The 19,867-nt window shown below is 44.0% G+C and overlaps 1 protein-coding gene across 2 annotated transcripts in view; it reads right to left on the bottom strand.

Moving 5' to 3' along the window:
• Positions 1 to 19,867, bottom strand: part of LOC149440811 (serine/threonine-protein kinase D1-like) — a 154,967-nt gene that overhangs the window by 40,339 nt on the left and 94,761 nt on the right. For both annotated transcript variants that reach the window (XM_089658033.1, XM_089658032.1), the window contains exons 8-10: positions 11,875 to 12,022; positions 7,612 to 7,723; positions 3,687 to 3,764 (exon numbers count right to left, since the gene is read on the bottom strand). In XM_089658033.1, the coding sequence (XP_089514159.1) occupies positions 3,687 to 3,764; positions 7,612 to 7,723; positions 11,875 to 12,022 (338 nt within the window). The remainder of the gene's footprint in view (positions 1 to 3,686; positions 3,765 to 7,611; positions 7,724 to 11,874; positions 12,023 to 19,867) is intronic.

Genomic DNA, 19,867 nt, shown 5'->3' with positions numbered 1-19,867 from the left:
ACTGCATACATTGGAGCATGCCTTTAAATACCCACTTAGTTCTCTCACTCGGCTTAGTTTACACAATTATGTTTGCTAGGTTTGGATCAGCCATGTTTTTTTCTTTAAATATTATTTTAAATAAAAAATTCCCCACAGCCAACAAACTGGAAAACAGGAAAGTGTGAGCATTGTGATTAGGTTTTTTTAAGGTTTTATTTCAATTGTAGAGAAATTGCAAGGGTTACAAAGGACCTTTTTTACAGTTCATTAGGGCAATATTTTTCTTCCTAAAGCAAATGAGGCCCTTGCTTTTCCAGCATCAAACTTAAGTTGGAAGTTATTATTATTATACAGTATTTATATAGCGCTAAAAGGTTTGCTCAGCGCTGTACATTATAGAGGGGGACAGTATATGAGACAATACAGTAACACAACAATACACAAGGGGTTCAAGGGCCCTGCTCTTTCGAGCTTACAATCTAGGAGGGAGGGGATAGTGGTACAGGAGGAGGTGGCAGTGGGGGATGGAGTCGTGAGAGGAGTGGAGAAGATCGGCTGTTAGGTGAGGGCGGGGTAGGCTTCACTGAAGTGATAGGTTTTCAGGGTGCGCCTAAAGGTGAGGAGGGTAGGTGACAGTCTGATGGATTGGGGTAGTGAGTTCCAGAGGATGGGGGAAGCCCTGGAGAAGTCCTGCAATCGGGCGTGGGAGGTGGAGACCAGGGAGCTAGAAAGTAGGAGGTCTTGTGAGGAGCGAAGATTACGGGTTGGGTGGTATTTGGGTATCAGGTCAGTGAGGTAGTTTGGGGCAGCATTATGCATGGCTTTGTACGTCAATGTTAGTAGTTTGAATTTAATGCATTGGGCAATCAGGAGCCAGTGGAGGGAATGACAGAGGGGGGTGGCAGAAGCGGAGGTTGGTAAGGTGGATAGGTCTGGCCGCTGAGTTCAGGATAGACTGAAGAGGGGATAGTCTGCAATGAGGTAGGCCGGTGAGAAGGGAGTTGCAGTAGTCCAGACGTGAGATAATAAGGGAGTGAACGAGTAGTTTAGTAGTGTCTGGGGTTAGGAGCGAACGTATTTTGGAGATGTTGCGGAGGTGGAGCCTGCATGAGTTTATCAATGATTGGACATGGGGTTGGAAGGACAGGTTTGAGTCTAGAGTGACACCTAGGACTTTGGCTTGCGGGGTGGGACTGATGGTGGCCTTGTTGGTCGTGATGGAGAGGGTGGGGGGGGGGGCACGGGCTGGGGGGAAAATCAGGAACTCGGTTTTGGAAAGGTTCAATTTGAGGAAATGGAGCGACATCCAGTCTGATATGTCGTTCAGTAGGTGGGTGATACGGGCGGAGACTGAAGGGGTGAGTTGAGGGGTGGAGAGGTAAATTTGCGTGTCATCGGCATAGAGGTGGTAGTTGAAGCCGTGGGAGTGTATCAGTTTGCCGAGGGAGGAGGTGTAGATGGAGAAGAGATGGGGCCCGAGGACAGAGCCTTGGTGGACCCCAACAGAGAGGGGGAGGTGGTAGCGTTATAAGTAACGCTGAAGGAGCGTTGGGATAGATAGTTGAGTGAAATAGCATCTGTTATGTAATAAACTAGTAAAGGGAGATGTCGTAACAGGATCTTCGATAGCAGGGGTCTCCAAACTTTCTAAAGAAAGAGCTAGTTTATCATCCTTCAGACTTTAGGCAGCCAAACTGTGCCTAGTGGGAGTAAACAATACCCAAGACCAAATAGTTGATGTCAGTGGAAGAAATTATGCCTTATTGCTGGTGTCAGTGGAAGGAATAGTGCACCACTGTTGGTGTCAGTGGCAGGAAATATGCCTCATTGTTGGTGTCAGTGGCAGGAAATATGCCTCATTGTTGGTGTCAGTGGCAGGAATAATACCTCAAGGGCCGGATAAAGGCAAGCAAAGAACTAAAAACTCTTCCTGCGCCTAGTGAAACACCCTACTATAGGTTCTATCCTGCTGCTGTGCAATGTGATCAACACAAATTGTAAAAAATATATAAATAAACAGCGCAAACATAGGCCTCTATATCAAATCAATATACAAAGTGCAAACATATATAAAAAATTAAATAAATAGTGAAGTCCATCAAAATTAATAAACACAAAATTCAAAAATAGTTTGTGCAAACAGAAATTTTCAAATTCTTCTTCTATTATAAAGAAACTTCCACCTTCCACCCGTGAAAACCAACATCAAATGCACTCACCAGATTAAGGTGAATGAAACGCCTTTTAGGAATTTATGGGATCCTAAACCCTCTTTGGTATCCACTCTATAGGAATCCTCACCTCCAGCATAGACTCCACCATCCAACCAGGGAGAAAAAAACTCAGATAGTGTAATATTGCAAAACACCATTCATAAGTGAAATCAAGGATTAAGGCCACTCACATTATAATCGCTTTAAAAAGGCATATTTATTAAGACCAGCTTCTTTCCAGATGAACAGTAGATGTAAGGCAACCTCTCACAGAATCTCACATCACAGCTCCAGGTTACAGCAGAAGCTCCACAGAGACCACACATATACAGATCCCAAAAGATGGCCGCTGGAACGCACCGCTCAGCGTGCGCTCCACTCACCTAAAGTGACGTCAGACGTACGGGGTAGTAACCGGAAATGCGTCAACGCGTTTCGCCCCTCCCATCGGGCGTTCTCAACTCAAGTTGAGAACGCCCGATGGGAGGGGCGAAACGCGTTGACGCATTTCCGGTTACTACCCCGTACGTCTGACGTCACTTCCGGTGAGTGGAGCGCACGCTGAGCGGTGCGTTCCAGCGGCCATCTTTTGGGATCTGTATATGTGTGGTCTCTGTGGAGCTTCTGCTGTAACCTGGAGCTGTGATGTGAGATTCTGTGAGAGGTTGCCTTACATCTACTGTTCATCTGGAAAGAAGCTGGTCTTAATAAATATGCCTTTTTAAAGCGATTATAATGTGAGTGGCCTTAATCCTTGATTTCACTTATGAATGGTGTTTTGCAATATTACACTATCTGAGTTTTTTTCTCCCTGGTTGGATGGTGGAGTCTATGCTGGAGGTGAGGATTCCTATAGAGTGGATACCAAAGAGGGTTTAGGATCCCATAAATTCCTAAAAGGCGTTTCATTCACCTTAATCTGGTGAGTGCATTTGATGTTGGTTTTCACGGGTGGAAGGTGGAAGTTTCTTTATAATAGAAGAAGAATTTGAAAATTTCTGTTTGCACAAACTATTTTTGAATTTTGTGTTTATTAATTTTGATGGACTTCACTATTTATTTAATTTTTTATATATGTTTGCACTTTGTATATTGATTTGATATAGAGGCCTATGTTTGCGCTGTTTATTTATATATTTTTAAAGGCAAGCAAAGGGCCGCAGTTTGGAGAACTTTGTTCTATATTATAACAGTCATGAATGAGGCTGAAATGGTCAGGTTGTTTTATATGATGTTATTATGTAAGAACATACAATTATCTGATATGGAGTACTTAAGTGTTGACATGTAAAGGTCTGGCATGGTGTTAGTACACACAAATATTCAATGATCTGGCATGGTATAGTCAAGTGTGAAACTGTAAGTGTCTGGTATTGTGTTATCAAGTAGAAACATTCATAGATCTGGCATAGTGTAATCAAATATAGGGATGTGATGGTTCTGTACTAGGTATGTTGCAATAGTATTGTACATATAATAATATTTTCAAACCTTGTAGTATTTGCCACCCATCTCATTATGGAATAATGTGATACATTTACTGTCCAGTTGCCAGTAATGCTTTTTCCTCTGTAAAAGAAAAGGACTGATGAAATATATGACGACACATTAAAGTACAGAATTTCAGATTACCCTCCACACACACAACTTCATCTTGTCTAATTTAGAAGACAGGCAATGTACATAGCTTAGCCTTTTTTACCTTAAAATGCATTCTCAGCCAAATGTTATTTTTCCGGACAGGACGTTTTTTGTAATCTTTTGGTGTCCCTCTGAGATTTCCCCTCATTTTCTGTACTGGTGACAATGTTGAGGTAGAACTTTCCCAGTAAGGCCAGTGACAGGCATTCTAACCATTCTCAACTCTATGCAAACGTTTTGCATGCAGATAGACTTTAGCATTATGCACACAAATAATCTCTGTGATGTGACAGAACTGGAAAGTCGGCTGGGAAGATCTCCCCAGTGCTGTACTAGACAATTATCAAATACTATCAAGTCATTCCACACTTTCAAGGCATACTTTGGAACTCAGTAGGTGACTAGATGGGAAGATATTTAAACTTTGAAACATATTTCCATCACACACAATTATAACTACATTCTTGAAAGCAACAACTGAATCAGTACTTAACTAATTACTGTACATGGCACATTCAACCTAATTTTTCCTAACAAATTTATTCAAGACCGTGTTGCAAAAATGAATACACCCGAATGAAAGTCTTAGGAGCAAAGCTAAATTTTAGACAACAAAATCCTAATTACCAAGAATTCAACTATAGGTGAGTCTAATTATTCATTAAACAGGTGTCCAGCAGACAGTTGATTATCAAAGGGTGCTACCCCTTCCCATTTCATGCTGTCAGCAATGGCACCACATGGAAGAGAAATGTCACCTGGGAAAGGCCTGAGAAAGAAAATCATTTCTTTACACAAGAAAGATGAAGGCTACAAGAAGATCAGCAAAGCTTTGTTTATCAGTGTGAATACTGTAGCAAAAGTGATATAAAAATGTAACAAAGATGGAACTGCAACCATCTCACAGAAATGTCCAGGCTGTCCATGGACATTAACACCTCTACAGGAGCATCTTCCAATGACAAGGGTTGAAGAAAATTGATATGCAAGTTCACTGCAGTTAACTAAAGAAGTAGAAAGCCAAACTGGGGTGATTGTTTCCTGTGACACAATACAGCGTACACTGCAGAGGAATCATGGTTGTCATCCACGAAGGAAGTCCTTCTAAAGCCCAAGCACAAAAAAGCCCACCTAGAATTTGAAGACTCTATACTCTGGAGTGATGAGACCAAAATAAATGTTTTTAGAAACGATAACTTCAAAACTGTATGGCATCACAAAGGTGAGGAGTATAAAGAAAAATGCATGGTATCTACAGTGAAACATGGTGGTAGCAGTGTCCTTATGTGGGGCTGCATCAGGGGCGGACTGACCATTTGGAAACTCTGGCACTTCCCGAGGGCCTGGGGTCAGTAGGGGGTCCCATGAGATGCCCCTGGTACCATTTTCATAGGCTTTTTTGAGTTTTGGCAAGGACACAGGGGCCCCTTGATCCCCTATTGCCCGGGGGCCCCATGAGTTGTCAGTCCACCCCTGGGCTGCATGAGTGCTGCTGGTGTCGGGAAGCTGCATTTCATTGATGGTATCATGAATTCACAGATGTACTGCTCTATATTGAAAGAGAATATGCTACCAGCACTCCGTGCCCTTGGTCCTTGTGCACTTTTCCAACATGACAATGATCCAAAACACATATCTAAGGTCAGTGGTGTATTTTGGCTTTGTGCTGCCCTAGGCAAGATTAAAAATCGGGCACCCCCATCTAAATGTGTCCCTCCCTTTGCTGTTTAAGATCCACTTCTTCAAGACAGGAGCATGATGGAGGGCAGTGTGACATGGGGGGGTGTCGTGGGACAGGAGGGAGGCAGCGTGATGGGGGGCCGCAGGACAGGAAGGGGGAAGTGGGATAGGAAGGGGGCAGCATGACGGGGGATATCAGGACAGGAGTAAGCCATTGGGACAGGTGGGGGGGTAGCAGGACAAGAGGGAGCCAGCGTGACAGGGGGAGTGCAGCATGATGGGGGGCAGCATGATGGGTGGGGTAGCAGAGGGACGGGTGGGGAGGCAGAGGGACAGGTGGGGGGCAGCGGGACAGGGGGCATGGGACAGGAGGAGCACAGAGGGACAGGAGGAGGAGCGCAGAGGGACAGGGTGAGGGGCAGTGGGACAGGAGGAGTGCAGAGAGACAGGAGGGGGGCAGCGTGACGGGGGGCATGGGACAGGACTGAGGCAGCGGGACAAGAGGAGCACAGAGGGACAGGTGAGGGGTAGTGGGACATGAGGAGCGCAGAGGGACAGGAGGAGCACAGAGGGACAGGTGAGGAGCAGTGGGACAGGAGGAGCGCAGAGGGACAGGTGGGGGGCAGTGTGTCAGGGGGCATGGGACATGATTGAGGCAGTGGGGCAGGAGGAGCGCAGAGGGGCAGTGGGACAGGAGGAGCACAGAGGGACAGGTGAGGAGCAGTGGGACAGGAAGAGCGCAGAAGGACGGGTGGGGGGCTGCGTGACGGGGGGGGGGGCATGGGACATGATTGAGGCAGTGGGGCAGGAGGAGCGCAGAGGGACAGGTGGGGGGCAGCGTGACAGGGGGTATGGGACAGGATCAAGGCAGCGGGACAGGAGGAGCGCAGAGGGACAGGTGAGGGGCTCCGAGCGCCCACTCCACTCTCCTCTGCAGCCGGTCCCTTGGCCTGGGTGACCCTTGTGTTTTGGCTTGGCTGTACCCTCACCCATAGCGGCCCTGCACACACAGTGTCCCTTCTGCGGGGGGGGTCTGGGGGAGTGCCGCCCCCCTGTGAACTGCCACCCTAGGCAAACGCCTTGTTTGCCTCACGGCAGATACGCCACTGTCTAAGGTCACTGTCGCATATCTGAAGGACAGGGTGAAAGTGATTCAGTGGCCAAGTATGTCTCCTGATCTGAAACCCAATCGAACACCTATGATGAATTCTAACGAGAAAAGTTGAGCATCACTCTCCATCAAGCATCCAGGCTCTAAAAGAGATAATTCTTGAAGAATGCAAAAAGATAGATGTTGCAATATGTCGCTAAATTGTTTATTCCATGTCTAGAAGACTTGGTGCTGTCCTTACAAATGATGGAGGTCATACAAAAAACTAGATGTAGTAGTTTGTGTTCTGAGGTGTATTCATTTTGCATCAACTAATTTGAGTAAAACTGAAGATGTTGTATTCTAAGTTATATTATTAGTCTCACTTTCATGTAATGAGCTAAACAAATGTTCTATAAAACTCAGTTTTGACAAAATTTTGAACATCGTTCTTGTGTTCATTGAGATATTGATTAAAATCTTACTTTTTAAAAGGGTTGTACTTATGTATGCTGAGCACTGTATATACACATACGCAGTCACCCCTCCCTGCTCTGCCCCCTCTAGCACTCACTGGACGAGGCTGAGAAAGGGCAGGAGTGGCTGGCTTCTGCCGCACACTGAGAGGCTAAGTCTGCTGCTAATTAAGCATCTGTGTGGATCCTGACAATATGTTTGGGGTCCTTCCAGGACCTAGAGCGGCTCTGTGACATCAGTTGCCACTGTGCTTTAGCACAAGTAAGTCCACTCATGTGACCCACAAAAGAAGTAGGTCCAATAAAGCTTTGGCCATACTTCTCTTTTAATCAAATGTAGTTAATATTTACTTTTCAGTTTTCAAATAAAGTGATGTTAGGCTAATAAAAGATGCACCGTCGTTGGTTGCTGTGGGATAACACAATATTTACATTTGTACTTTGTCACAGCATAAGCCAGAATATTCTACAGTATGGATTAGGTGTGCGTTGGAATACTCTATAAAGCTGTAATTGTAAGTTTACTCACCATACTGTCTTTGCTGGTGAAATGGACAAGCCAGCCTTCCATCAACACGCAGCTGTTTTTCTTTTTGTTATATCGCACAGACTGTACAACTCTCATAAGGGGAATGAAGTTACTAAATAAATCAGAGACAATTTTAGTAAAGTTCTTACAGAATTATTGGCAATTACCACATAATGATATCAGACATGGTTGTGGACAGTTCAGAAGAAACAATAACTGGATCTCTTTACAAATTCATTAATATGAGAGAAATATCTTTTAAGATATCAATCAAATTTTTTTCTTACATAAATATCTTCCTTAGACTGATTTTTTTAATCTTTTCAGCTGTTACCAATTGAGAGTCCATGTACAATGGATTACAAATATTCTCACCAAATCAACAAGAAACCTGAATTTGCTATTCATTACTAGATCTGAACCTGACACTCACTATCCTGTCCCTGCAGCTAGTCTACTGAGGGTAGCGCATCTTGCTTCTGCATAGTGAAATCAGTGTACCTATCTAATTCTGCTTAGGTACTTGGATATCACAAAAATTAAAATTGAAGAAAAAAAAAACAAAAAAACACGCTCCTCTCTTTTTAAGGCTACATAGCTTCACATGTTAAGGGCAATGAGTAGAAGAAATTTATATGCAAGGTGCATGTTACATGCATTTTTATTCCTTTGGAAGATGAGTTTTGCTGAAAAGCAGCACCTCAACAGGGTGAATCTGGCCCAAAAGTATAGTTTAGTTTTGAAAGTAATGGGGAATGGAGGAAGATCTGATGGCAGTTGTTTCATTCATGGCAGCTCAGGTGGGTAAGATGAATTAGTATTTTTTCAGTCTGACTAAAGGTGTTCTACTCTGCAGCGTCAGAAAATTAAAACTGAACTCTGGGCATAAACATTTTAATTTAAATATATTTTTCTTTTACAATGGATTTTATTATAGAAAAGACAACATCAGAGAAACAATCATAAACAAGATCACTGACCAACAAAAATGAGACATACAAGAAAACAAGTTGAGTACACAAGCGCAGTATATGAGGAGGTAAAATAAAATATGTTAATTTGAAAAAATGGCAGGCAATTTGAAACCAATGAATTAGTAAACATAGAGCCAATATTATCACAAAGTCCTCAAACAGCGGGCAGGAGAAAAAAAACACATGAAGCCTCACTAAGTGTACATTGGTATTCCACACCCAGGGCTCCCAAGGAAGTCCGACAGGTATATACAATATTGCTGGTACTGTTCTTAGAGAAAGAAGTCAGCGCAAATTTCATGAAAACTGTTAGAACAGAGAAGAGAAAAGGAGGAACAAAGAAAGAAAAGACAAGAGAAAAGGAGGAACGAAGAAAGAAAAGACAAGAGACAAAGAAAGGGGGTCACGATGGAAAAAAAAAATCTTATATCGACAAAAGGGACTGGTCAAATCTAGACGATTGGGCTATATCAAGCTAGGGGCGCCAGATCTGCAGAAAGTTCATGTCCTTAGAAATGGCTCTGCTCCAAGCCACCGCTGCTCACGCTGCACTCGGCCTCCAGCGCACAGGGGGCCAAAGGCAGCGTGAGCAGCAGCGGCTTGGAGAAGAGCCATTTCTAAGGAGGATGACTGACATCTATTAGTGCCGATGCTGGGCTGAATTGGGTAATAAGGAGCAGTTCCTTCCCCTTCCCCTGAGCTGTATTGGTCTGTTGGACGTGTGGAGTGATTTCCCTGCTGTATGAGTGTGCCAGTGGGGCCACCTTCTGCCCGTGACCAGATCCATGATGACCACCAGGGTTCTGTTTGGAAATTATTACAACATGCGCATATGACTTGTGCTTCTGGTAAGAGCAAACACATATTAATTATTCACCACCTGAAGTCACGAGCACTGGAGTCATTCCTAATCCCAGTCACCAGAATCACTTTTGGATTTGAAGTTTTGAAATCGCTCTGATTCTCATCCAATCACGAGTATACTTGATTATGAATTATCGAGCACTTTTGTGGCACTTCGTGAACTGTATTTATTCAAATTGAACTTTATTTATTCATATTCAGAATTACCTTTTGGTGCAGTATTTGTGCACCTATTTTGCTCAGGCTAAGATTTTAGTTAGGATTTTCATGTCGATGTTAATAAGAGAAATTGGCCTGTAATTTGCCCAAGAAGAATGGTCTCGATCAAGTTTTGGGATCATAACCACATTAGCTGTCAGCGAGTTGGAGGAAAAAGCCGAACCTCCCTTCACCGCACTGAACATAGCGGCGAGGTGAGGAGCAAGCACATCAGCTAGTTTCTTATAATACAAAGCCGTGTATCCATCTGGGCCTGGGCGTTTGCTCGTCTTCAAATCCGCAATGCAATGCAGGACTGCCGATGTTTGAATATCACGGTCCATTAAATCTTTATGGGCCTGAGTCAAAGTAGGCAAGGACAGGCGGGACAAGAAATCAGAAATAGCCTGGGGATCAGCCTGCGTGGGGTTCGTATAAAGTTTAGCAAGGCGATACCGTAATTCCTCCGGCACCACTACAGGATTACTAGTTAGAACATTATGTCGAGTGTGTAGAAAGATCGGCTTAGGGTGATGTGTAAAAGAGCGCAATCTACGTGCCAACATGGAATCCGGTTTGTTTGCCTTACTGTACCACTTCTGATGCATCCAGTGCAAACAGCGCTCGGCATCATCTGTAAAACAAAGATCCAATTCCAGGCGAACCTGATCCAACAACCTACGGTTAGAAAGGGTTGGTGCTGCTTAAATTGGGCCGATGCAGAAGCCAGCTTGAATTCAAGCTGATGCTGTTTATATTTCCTCTCTCTCTTGCATCTCGTTGCTACTTGAATAATATGGCCCCGAATGACAGCCTTGTAAGCTTCCCACAGCATCACCAAAGAAGAGACAGAACCCGAGTTAAGCTGAAAATATTCCTGGGATTTGCGCAAGAGTTCCACCTGAACCTCACAAGCAGGGAGTCATTCATAATCCATGAGGAATAGGAAGGTTTACAGAGGAGAGATCGATAAACCACCAAAATGGGGTTGTGATCAGACCATGGTACCGTAAGAATAGAAATGTTTACGTAGCACAAAAGTATGGTCAATTCTAGAGCAAGAATGATGAGAATGAGAATAATGAGTGTAGTCTTTCCCCCTAGGGTGGAGCTCACGCCATAAGTCTACCAAGTCATGGGTTCGCAAAGTATGGGCGAAAGATTTAGCTGCAGCGGAAGGATTAGAGTCCTCCGTGGGGTACTTATCAAGGGTAGGATTTAAAACTAAATTGGAATCCCCCGCCATCAAGAGAGTACCCCGTTGATGGATTGCCAGAAGGGAGCAGATATGTCATAAAAAGGGTCCAGGACTGACATTCGTAACTATATTTTTCAACAGCCACATAGGATATTAAATCCACTTTATGTGCACCAAATGCCTTTGCAGATCCAGATATTGCCTGGTAAAATGAGCAGTAACATCATGACTGTGCTGCATAACACCTGTACAGAGAGCAGAGCTGTGGGAGGGACCCTACATACCCACCTACTACAGGCTGTCAGCTAAAAGCTACAGGAGTGTGGATACAAGACCAATCACCTTGCACAAGAAAAGAGAACAGCAGTGACAGGTCTTGATTACAGGAACCTACACAAATGGCAGAATTCTACAAAGCACACAAAGGCCCCTTTTACACTAACGGACCGATCGGGTCTGCTTGCCTGTTTTTCAGGTGGACCAAATCAGACCCTTCAGTCTGCTCTATTGAGCAGTAGATGTAACATAGACATGTGTCTGTTTACACCTGCCTACATTCGTTCCGATCCTATCCTCAAAAACCAGATGGATGGGGATCTGTTCCCCATCTGTCTAGCGGAGTGGATGGCAGTTGGGTGTGTATGTACACAGTCCATTTACATTTGACCTGCCTTAGAGAAGAACAAGCTGTGTCTGCTTTGCATAGCAAAGCAGACAAAGACCAGCCATCCACTTGCTCAGTGGGGATCAGTGGACAGATTCCCCATTGAGCAAGCAGACTCTAATGGAGACCGCCCCGTGTGGAAGGAGACAAAGAGTAACCAACAAGTAAAAATACACTTGCCTCTTGTATTTAGATAATTTTTGCTTATCTGAGAGTTCACTTTTAAGGAACACTTAAAACTATAACTGTAGTTACATAATTTATTTGACTTCATTTACATATATTTCAAAACACAGCATGTTATTATACAATCATTTCTAATATTGAAATAAATAATAAAAAGTGTCGGACGGTGTCATAGTTACCTATCAAACATTGGGTTTTCACATGGACTAACAGTGCTCTCCCTACGCTGAATAAGAGGTTCCTCTTCATCATGCGTACTTCCACTGATGCTGACTGGCCTGTCATTCTCAACCTCATCTTCAGCTTCTTGATTAAAGCTTTCCCCATCTGTGTTGTACAAAAAGACCATTTAAATATGAGTAATGGCTTTCACATTTTATTTTGTTTTAAAGATACTGACCCTTGATGCATGAAGGCAAAAAAACCTTCAGCCTTTACAACCACTTTAAGTATGGCAATCAGAGTTATACTGCTGTAAGGAAGTTGTTGCTGAGAAATAAACATGTACAGTGAAAGACAATGGAAAGAAATCGCCTTAGGATGTTTCTGAGCAGGGCAGAGAGATGGCAGGATATTGCCATAATTAAGGTGGAAGGAAGAAACCACTTTGGCAAGAAAAGTTGGCCTCAGAACAACCTTGTCTTTGGTAATGCAAGCAATGGTTACATACAGCATAGGGTCACCAATTCAGAAACTCTTGTGATGGAGGGACAAGCCAATTGCTCCGAGTTCTTGGATACCGGCTGGGAGACAGGCTTCCCTGAGTGACTAATTTCTCTGTACTAAGAGGGTATTCCAATAGACATGCATCTGTCATCAGAACCTTCCAGTGGGAGCATGGACTTCCCTTACTCCAACACTAAGCTCATGACCTATCATGCCAGGGGAAGTCTGGTATTGCAGGGAATACGATGGTTCGGAGACTGCGCACTCTTGTCAAAAGCACTAGAGTTTCACTGGTCTGCAGTGAAAATGGGCATACAAAACAGTCTTGAAGGAGGTCACTATTAAGCCCAGAACCCTCATACAAAATCGGAGGGCAGTTGGCTGCTGAGTGTGGGATTGGAGGGTCTGGAATGTGCCCTGATGGAGGAAAACCTTGGACATGGCTGTTTCCAGGATCAGGCCTAGACACTCCAAGCGATGAATTCCAGCTCCAACGTCTGGAAATTCAGGATCCACCGGAGTGATGTCCTGAGAGCCAAGCAAGGCAAGGACCGGGGCTAACACCAAAAGCAAAAAAAAACAAACAAACTGGTAATGTTGCAAACCCAAAGCAAAATGCAGAACGTGTATGTGCACTTGGGAAGATGGGATAGGCAAATAAGCATCCCTGATGTCCATGGAGGGAAGCAATACCCGACCTGGCTGATTCTATGTGTAACTACCCAGAGAAGGGGTGGGCAAACTGCAGTCCTCCAGCTATTGAGATATTACAAGTCCCATCATGTCTCTGCCTCGGGGAGTCTTGTGGCTGTGAGTTTTGCAATGCCTCATGTAGTTCCACAACACCTGGGGGGGCGTAGTTTTCCCACCCCTGACCCAGAGAAAAGTGTTGAGAAAATTAAGATCCATCCAGTATAGGGCGGATGCTCAATTTGACCTTGAAAATGCTGAACAGATTAGTATATAAACCTTGGAACAGTTCCTCTGGGACACTGGCTCCAAATACTATATATTGACCCAAATGTTCGAAATGTCCCAGGACCAGATAGCTGCAATGGCAGGCAGATGTACCCCCATATTAGATGAAGACTTGTTCATGGAAATGTAGAACTTGGGGTCCTGGCCTTATGGCAGAACTGAGTTTCAGGCTTTACCTTTGACTTGGAGGCCTTCAAGAAGCTAAAGGAATTTTCTTTAATCTTAGGAGAAGAGGGTTTTCCATAAAAAAAAAAATCACTTTTTTTAATCTGGGGCAAGAGAGTACTTCCTGCCCAGTAACCTACTTAATAAAAATTGTCCAGGGATTCACCAAACAGGCATTCCCCAGCAAAGTGGATACATAATAATTCTTGAACTGAAGCTCTGCAGATGAAAATTTGAGCCAGAGGGTCCATCCTGGATATTTGACTAATACCCTCTAGCCAGTCAACACAATAGAAAAGGGCCACAGGAACAAAATCCAGTTGTCAGAGAACAGAAAGATCTGTTAGGATAGAACCAGGATCCCGAGACATGTCCTTGAACCAGACAGCTATGGCCACAATGGCAGGTTACAGGGCAGGATCTGCAAGTAAAACAGGGCCTTAGAAGACCACCAGCCTACTATCCAGCCTCTGCTACAATGGAGGAAGAGAAAGAGCACTCTGCACATGCATGGATTTTCAAGCAGTGTATTCATGCTGGTTCACACTGGAATGCAGTGCAGGAAACAGGTTTTCCAGGTGGTTTCCCACACCGTGTTGAAAATGCAGCGGGTGTCAGTGAAAAGTTATTAACACCCCAAACGCAGGTAGTAAACAGAGTGTGTTTGCCTGCACCGAATCTCATGGTACCAAAGTACCATGCAATCTGGTTGCAGTGCATTTTTAAAAGTAGTGCATGCACTACTTTGGTGTGATGCAGTGCGACTTCAGCCCATTCAAATGAATTGGCTGAAATGCACTGCACTCAAATCGCACAGAAACACAAGTGCATTCCTGTGGGATTCCTCATGTGAACCAGCTGTTAGTTCCCCTTTTTCATTTTTTCTGAGCAGGGGGAACTAACACTATAAGTTAATGTAAATTCAGCTAGTGTAAGTTTTTACTTGTTATCAGCCTCTAGCAATAGGATGGGGGTGGGATATGACCTAAGTTACTTTACTGCAGCAAAGAAAAACTAGGTCTCCTGCCCTGCCAGACAGGGTCATTCTCTGTGACAGTGCTATGCAACTATCAAGAAAGGATAGACAGAAATATAAGTTTAGATGTTTCCCTACAGTCATGTGAAAACCTGTTTGAAGTGGGCCTAGCCTCATATATTCTTTCATAATAACTAAAAAAAGCAAATTATGTACAGGAATAACACTTAAAGGTATGTATTAAATCGCTTTGAGAGTTAAATACTCCTCTTCACAATGCCTTAATCTTCCTTTGTCCCCAGAAGACTGTCCCCATCCTTGTTCGGAATTAGCCAGGGTCAGCATCCACTTTTTAAACCAAGACTCTGGTTCAAGTATGACACATTTATGTAAATCTTTGCTCCTGAACAGTATTTGTAATTTTTTTGGTTGCATGTATACATCAGCCCCCCCCCACTACCTGTCACCATCGTGACTGGATCTAGGGGGGTGCTGGGGTGGGCTATGCCCCCCAAAATTTCAGCTGCACCCCCCCAGGCAACCCATGGACTTTGTTCAACAAGAGAAGCTGTCTGCAGCGGCTCACACAACACACTTCCCCCTCTCCTTCCCTGCACTCACAGGAGAAGAGAGGAGATCGATGTGCACGGCCTCCTACTGCCCCTCTCCTCCTGTCTGCCCCACACTCAAATTCATGGCCAGTGCTGTGCCTAAGATGTATGGGTGGGAAATTTGAAAAACTGCAGCCAACTACATGGTAGCTGCCGGATTGATTCCTCTGTCTGAGCCTGCAGAGACCAGCCTGGGTGAGTGAGCTGAGCTCTGCACTACAGCTGACCTCTCTCCATCTCCCTACCTTCTCTCCCCCATCTGTCTCCCCTTTCCCCCTTTTATTTTCCCACCTACTATCTGTCCCCTTCCCCCTCCTATCTCCCTCCCCTCTCCCCCCTCCTATCTCCCTCCCCTCCTATTTTCCTCCCTTCTCTCCCCCCTTTTTCTCCCCCCCCCCTTCTCTCCTCCCTCTACCCCCCCCCCCCCCTTCTCTCCCCATCCCCTCTCTACCCAATCGGTCTCCCTCCCCCTCTCTGTTCATGTTAACACACAGGGACAACTTTTATTATTATTGGGGATGGCTGACAATCTGAAAGCTGGATAAACTGATGAAGTTATTACTCACAAGTTTGTGATTCTTTTGTTTAACCCCTTCCTGCCCAGCCCAAGCATCCCTTTAGGGGATTGTTCACATGAACTTTGGTCTTTGAAGAGTGATCTGCTTTCAGATCACTCTTCAGAGAACAGTTGGCAGGTAGTGAGATGTATAACTTCCTCACCAGCTGCTTTAACCCCTAGAATCCCATACTAGTGCACTGCAACCACCTGCATTGTACACAGTTGTGGGGTGCTTGCAGAACAGCCTCATTCACTTGCATGGGTCACATTCAGCAGGTACTGTGCCCACAGAAAGCAACAGAGGACAGAATTTCTTCAATGCCCACAAAACATCACACTGGCAGTATGTGTACACCCCAACCCTGTGTTGCCAACCATCCATACATTTACAGACAGTTTGTGTAAAACAGACACTTTTCTCCTATCTGCAAATGTTCATGGACAAGAGAAAAGTGCCTGTAAAAAATCCCTTAGTCATGGGCTCTGACTGCCAGACTCTGATATAAGTAGATAAAGATAAGGAGAAACCTGTTGAACCGAGTGGAACTTTGAAGGCATAATGCATACAGTAAAATTATGAAATCTTTATTTTCATCGTAATGTACATATACTGTATATAAAACTATGGCATAACATGCCATTTGGACAAAATAATCATATTGACATAGTATCATATCACCATTGAAGGATGTCAAAGGATTGTTTTACAATAATCCTAATAAGTTACAGAGATATATGATATATCTACTTCTCTGTGAATGTGGTTGCTTTTATGTGGGAAAGACAAAGTTGGAATTTTGGAGATGAGCTTATAGACACATAAAAAGTATGTGAACAGGTGACCCTGAACTACCTTTAGGACAACATGTTCTTATGGTACATAATGGCCAATTTCCAAGGATCAAATTTCTCATTCTTGACCAAGTGCATCCAGGCTCCAGAGGGGGAGATTGGAACAAGCTGTTATTACAGCTTGAACTCAGAAGGATTTTCCATCTGCATGCCACTTCCCCCCTGGCTTGAATGAGTCTGTTAATTTTAGGCCTTTCCTACAGGGGTTTGTGTCTGGGGGTATGGAGAAATAAAGGCCCCCCACTTATTGTCTATTTTGGGGTTTGAGAGTTCAAAGCTCTGTGTTATGTTGTATGATGTTGCATCAATGCCCTGTGTGGGGGGGATTGTATATTTTATTGTTGCTCTGTGTATCTGTTCAAGACCTTTTTGGTCTGTGTCTTTCCTGGCTTTATATTCTGTATAGTATTTTGTACAATTTTTTTTATATAATGTTAATGTAATATGCTATGCACAAGGTTTGTACAGTGCTGATTGGCGATATATTCAACGTGTTTTTTTCGGTTGCTTCCTCAGCTATGGAGCCTGGGTCCTCTCCTTTCAGCGCCCAGCACGCTGTGGCTGCACCACTGGCCCCTCTGGGTCTGGTGAGTGCAGGTAAGCTTGTCTGCCGTGGCCTGGGGTTTTTGGTTTCTTTGTCACTCCCCCTTGATTTGGTGGCCGAGCCTGTCTTCTCAGCTTGTCGGGGGTGTGCCGATGCATGACATCACTCCGCACGATGTGGCATGGTGGCGCTGCACACCGGCGCATCAGGGGGTGGAGCCCAGTGATGTCCCCCATTGAGCCAGCTTGGGATCAGCATCTGGGCACCATCTTCCCTCCCCCATTCCTTTTGGGAGCGGTTTATCACTTTCAGGACTATCCAGTTAGGGCCCTATATAATTGAAGCTTCCCTGTCACATTTGACAATCCTTATCCAGAGGTGCTATTTTGGATTTCCCTCGACTATGTCATGATACTATTCGTCATGGTAAGCACTGCATGTTTTGTTGTACCTAATGGCAGGTTTATCTGCCTTGAGGAATTTGGAAATTTTGTTTGTATGCCTCTTCTTGGGTTTGGAAGATATTTACTGGTTTTCTTATTTTGGTTTTAAAGGGGTACATAGTATGACTGAACAGAGATCCGTGGAGACCTATGCACATATGCCTTATGATCTATTTATATACATGAAAATAATTTTTTCTGGGAATATCGAGATCTCTGATAAGTATAATGGTGGGTGCCCCCCTTTTGAGTCACTTTGTGGCCCCCTTTTTCTTCCATTATGTAGGGCACATATGGTGATTGTCATTATTATGTAAATTATTTTTTGTAGTGATCTGGGTGGCCCCTGTGTTCTGTTCTGGTGGGATCCTTAGGAGCCCAGAGCCTGCAGGCGCTTGGCCGGGAGGTGGTGATAACTCAAAGTCTTGCTTTTAATGTGATTGAAAATTTATTTACGTTTTGGATCTTCTCATACTGTGAGTATATCCATATATTTGGAACCAGGCAGATACCTATTTTGGTCATATGCAATATGTAATAAATAAATGTATTTTCAATCCGACAGATTATATCACCCTTTTACAGTGTTTGCCATCCCTGAGGAAGGAGTTCTATTACTCAGAAACGCGTCGGATCCTTGCAGAATCATCTCTGTAACTGATTAGGATTATTGTAAAACAATTCTTTGACATCCTTCAATGGTGATATGATACTATGTCAATATGATTATTTTGTCCAAAATGGTGTGTTATGCCATAGTTTTATATATATGTACATTATGATGAAAATAAAGATTTAATAATTTTACTGTATATTTTATGCCTTCAAAGTCCCACTCAGTTTAGGGGGTTTCTCCTTTATCTAGTTCTATAGGGATGGTGGCAGTCTATCAGGAATTTTTCTTTTCTTCCTTCAAACTCTGATTTAAAGGGGGCACTCTGCTGGACTCTGATGTAGGGGGCACATTGCTGGAATTTGATGTAAGGGGGCACTCCGACAAACTCTGATGTAAGGGGGCACTCCGCCAAACTCTGATGTAAGGGGGCACTCCGCCAAACTCTGATGTAAGGGGACAATCTGCTGGACTCTGATGTAAGGGGGCACTCTACACTCTGCTAGACTCTGATAAGGGGGACTCTGCAGACTGTAATGTAAGGTGGTTTCACTTTGGGGACACTGATGTAAGGGAGGACTCTGATGAATGTGGCTCTCATCCTGACTGCTACACTCCATATGTTGTTTTTTTTACTTATTCTGACCCCTGCACTCTGTACATTATGCATAGATATACATAGACCTGACCAAGGTGTTCATTTTCTCTACAGTTGCTGGTTCTAATGGAGTTCTTCTTTAAGGGAGGCTCAGTAATTACTCGATTCCACAAATTCAGTGTGGATGGGGAATCACTCCCACTGAGGTAATGTGTTCTGACACCGAAGAGACTTCAATGTCACCAGAATACACTGATCAGTGCTGCCAGCTATAGCCAGCAGTGCTAATTGCGCAGAAACTTTCCTAGAGGCGATTGTACAGAAGTCAATTGGTAGATTGACTTCTGTACAACCAGCCTGCCCTTACATGGATTAAAATTCAACCGGTCCCTACTGAAGCAGGTGAATTTTGATCCAAGTATGGCTGCCTAGGGCAAAAATATCATTTTTGTGTGCATAAAAACATATGGAATGTAAGCAATTAAAGAAAAAAAAATGTTCCTTTGTCCTGAGGTTTATTTGTGTCTTTGGGCTGATCGGTTGTGGCACGGTATTTAGCATTTTGTGGGTACGAGGAGTGCGGTATAGGTATGCATTGTATACATCAGGCACAGATTCTGTTCAATCCCTATTTAAGACCCTCCCACTGACGAGACATAAATATATTTCTCTGTTCTTTTCCAGGGTGCCCCATGTCTTTCATGATCCCAGTCTTGCTCACATTTTGTCATCCTGTTTTGACTTTTTAATTGTAAATCCAGTCAGATTATTCATTATTATTAATATTGTCTATGTTTCCATATTGTTTATACTGTTTAGAGGCTAAGTTCGCCTTTAAAACCAAATTATGTGTCCTGTGCACTGCTGACCCCTGTACACTGCCAGACTGACCCCTGTATACTCTCCTGCTGACTGAGCGTCCTCTGCCATGCTGACCCCCTGCACACTGGCCTACAAACGGCTGACCCTTGCAATACACCACCATACTGACCCCTGTCCTCCACCTGCTGACTACCTGTCCTCTGCCCTCATGACCCCCTGTACACTGCCCTAAAAACTGTGGAACCAGGCCTTTGCTCTAATAATTTTAGTCCTCTGCCCTGCTGAGCCTCAGTATACTCCGCTACAGATTCTTGTTTTTTCCTCTGCCCCCTTGACATTTTTTAC

Source organism: Staurois parvus, unplaced genomic scaffold (assembly GCF_062004578.1).
Source record: "Staurois parvus isolate SC_StPar_1 unplaced genomic scaffold, SC_StPar_1.0 ptg001051l, whole genome shotgun sequence".
NCBI classification, from domain to species: Eukaryota; Metazoa; Chordata; class Amphibia; order Anura; family Ranidae; genus Staurois; species Staurois parvus.
The sequence above is the reverse complement of the archived record's forward strand: the minus strand, read 5'-3'. Positions and strand labels throughout refer to the sequence as shown.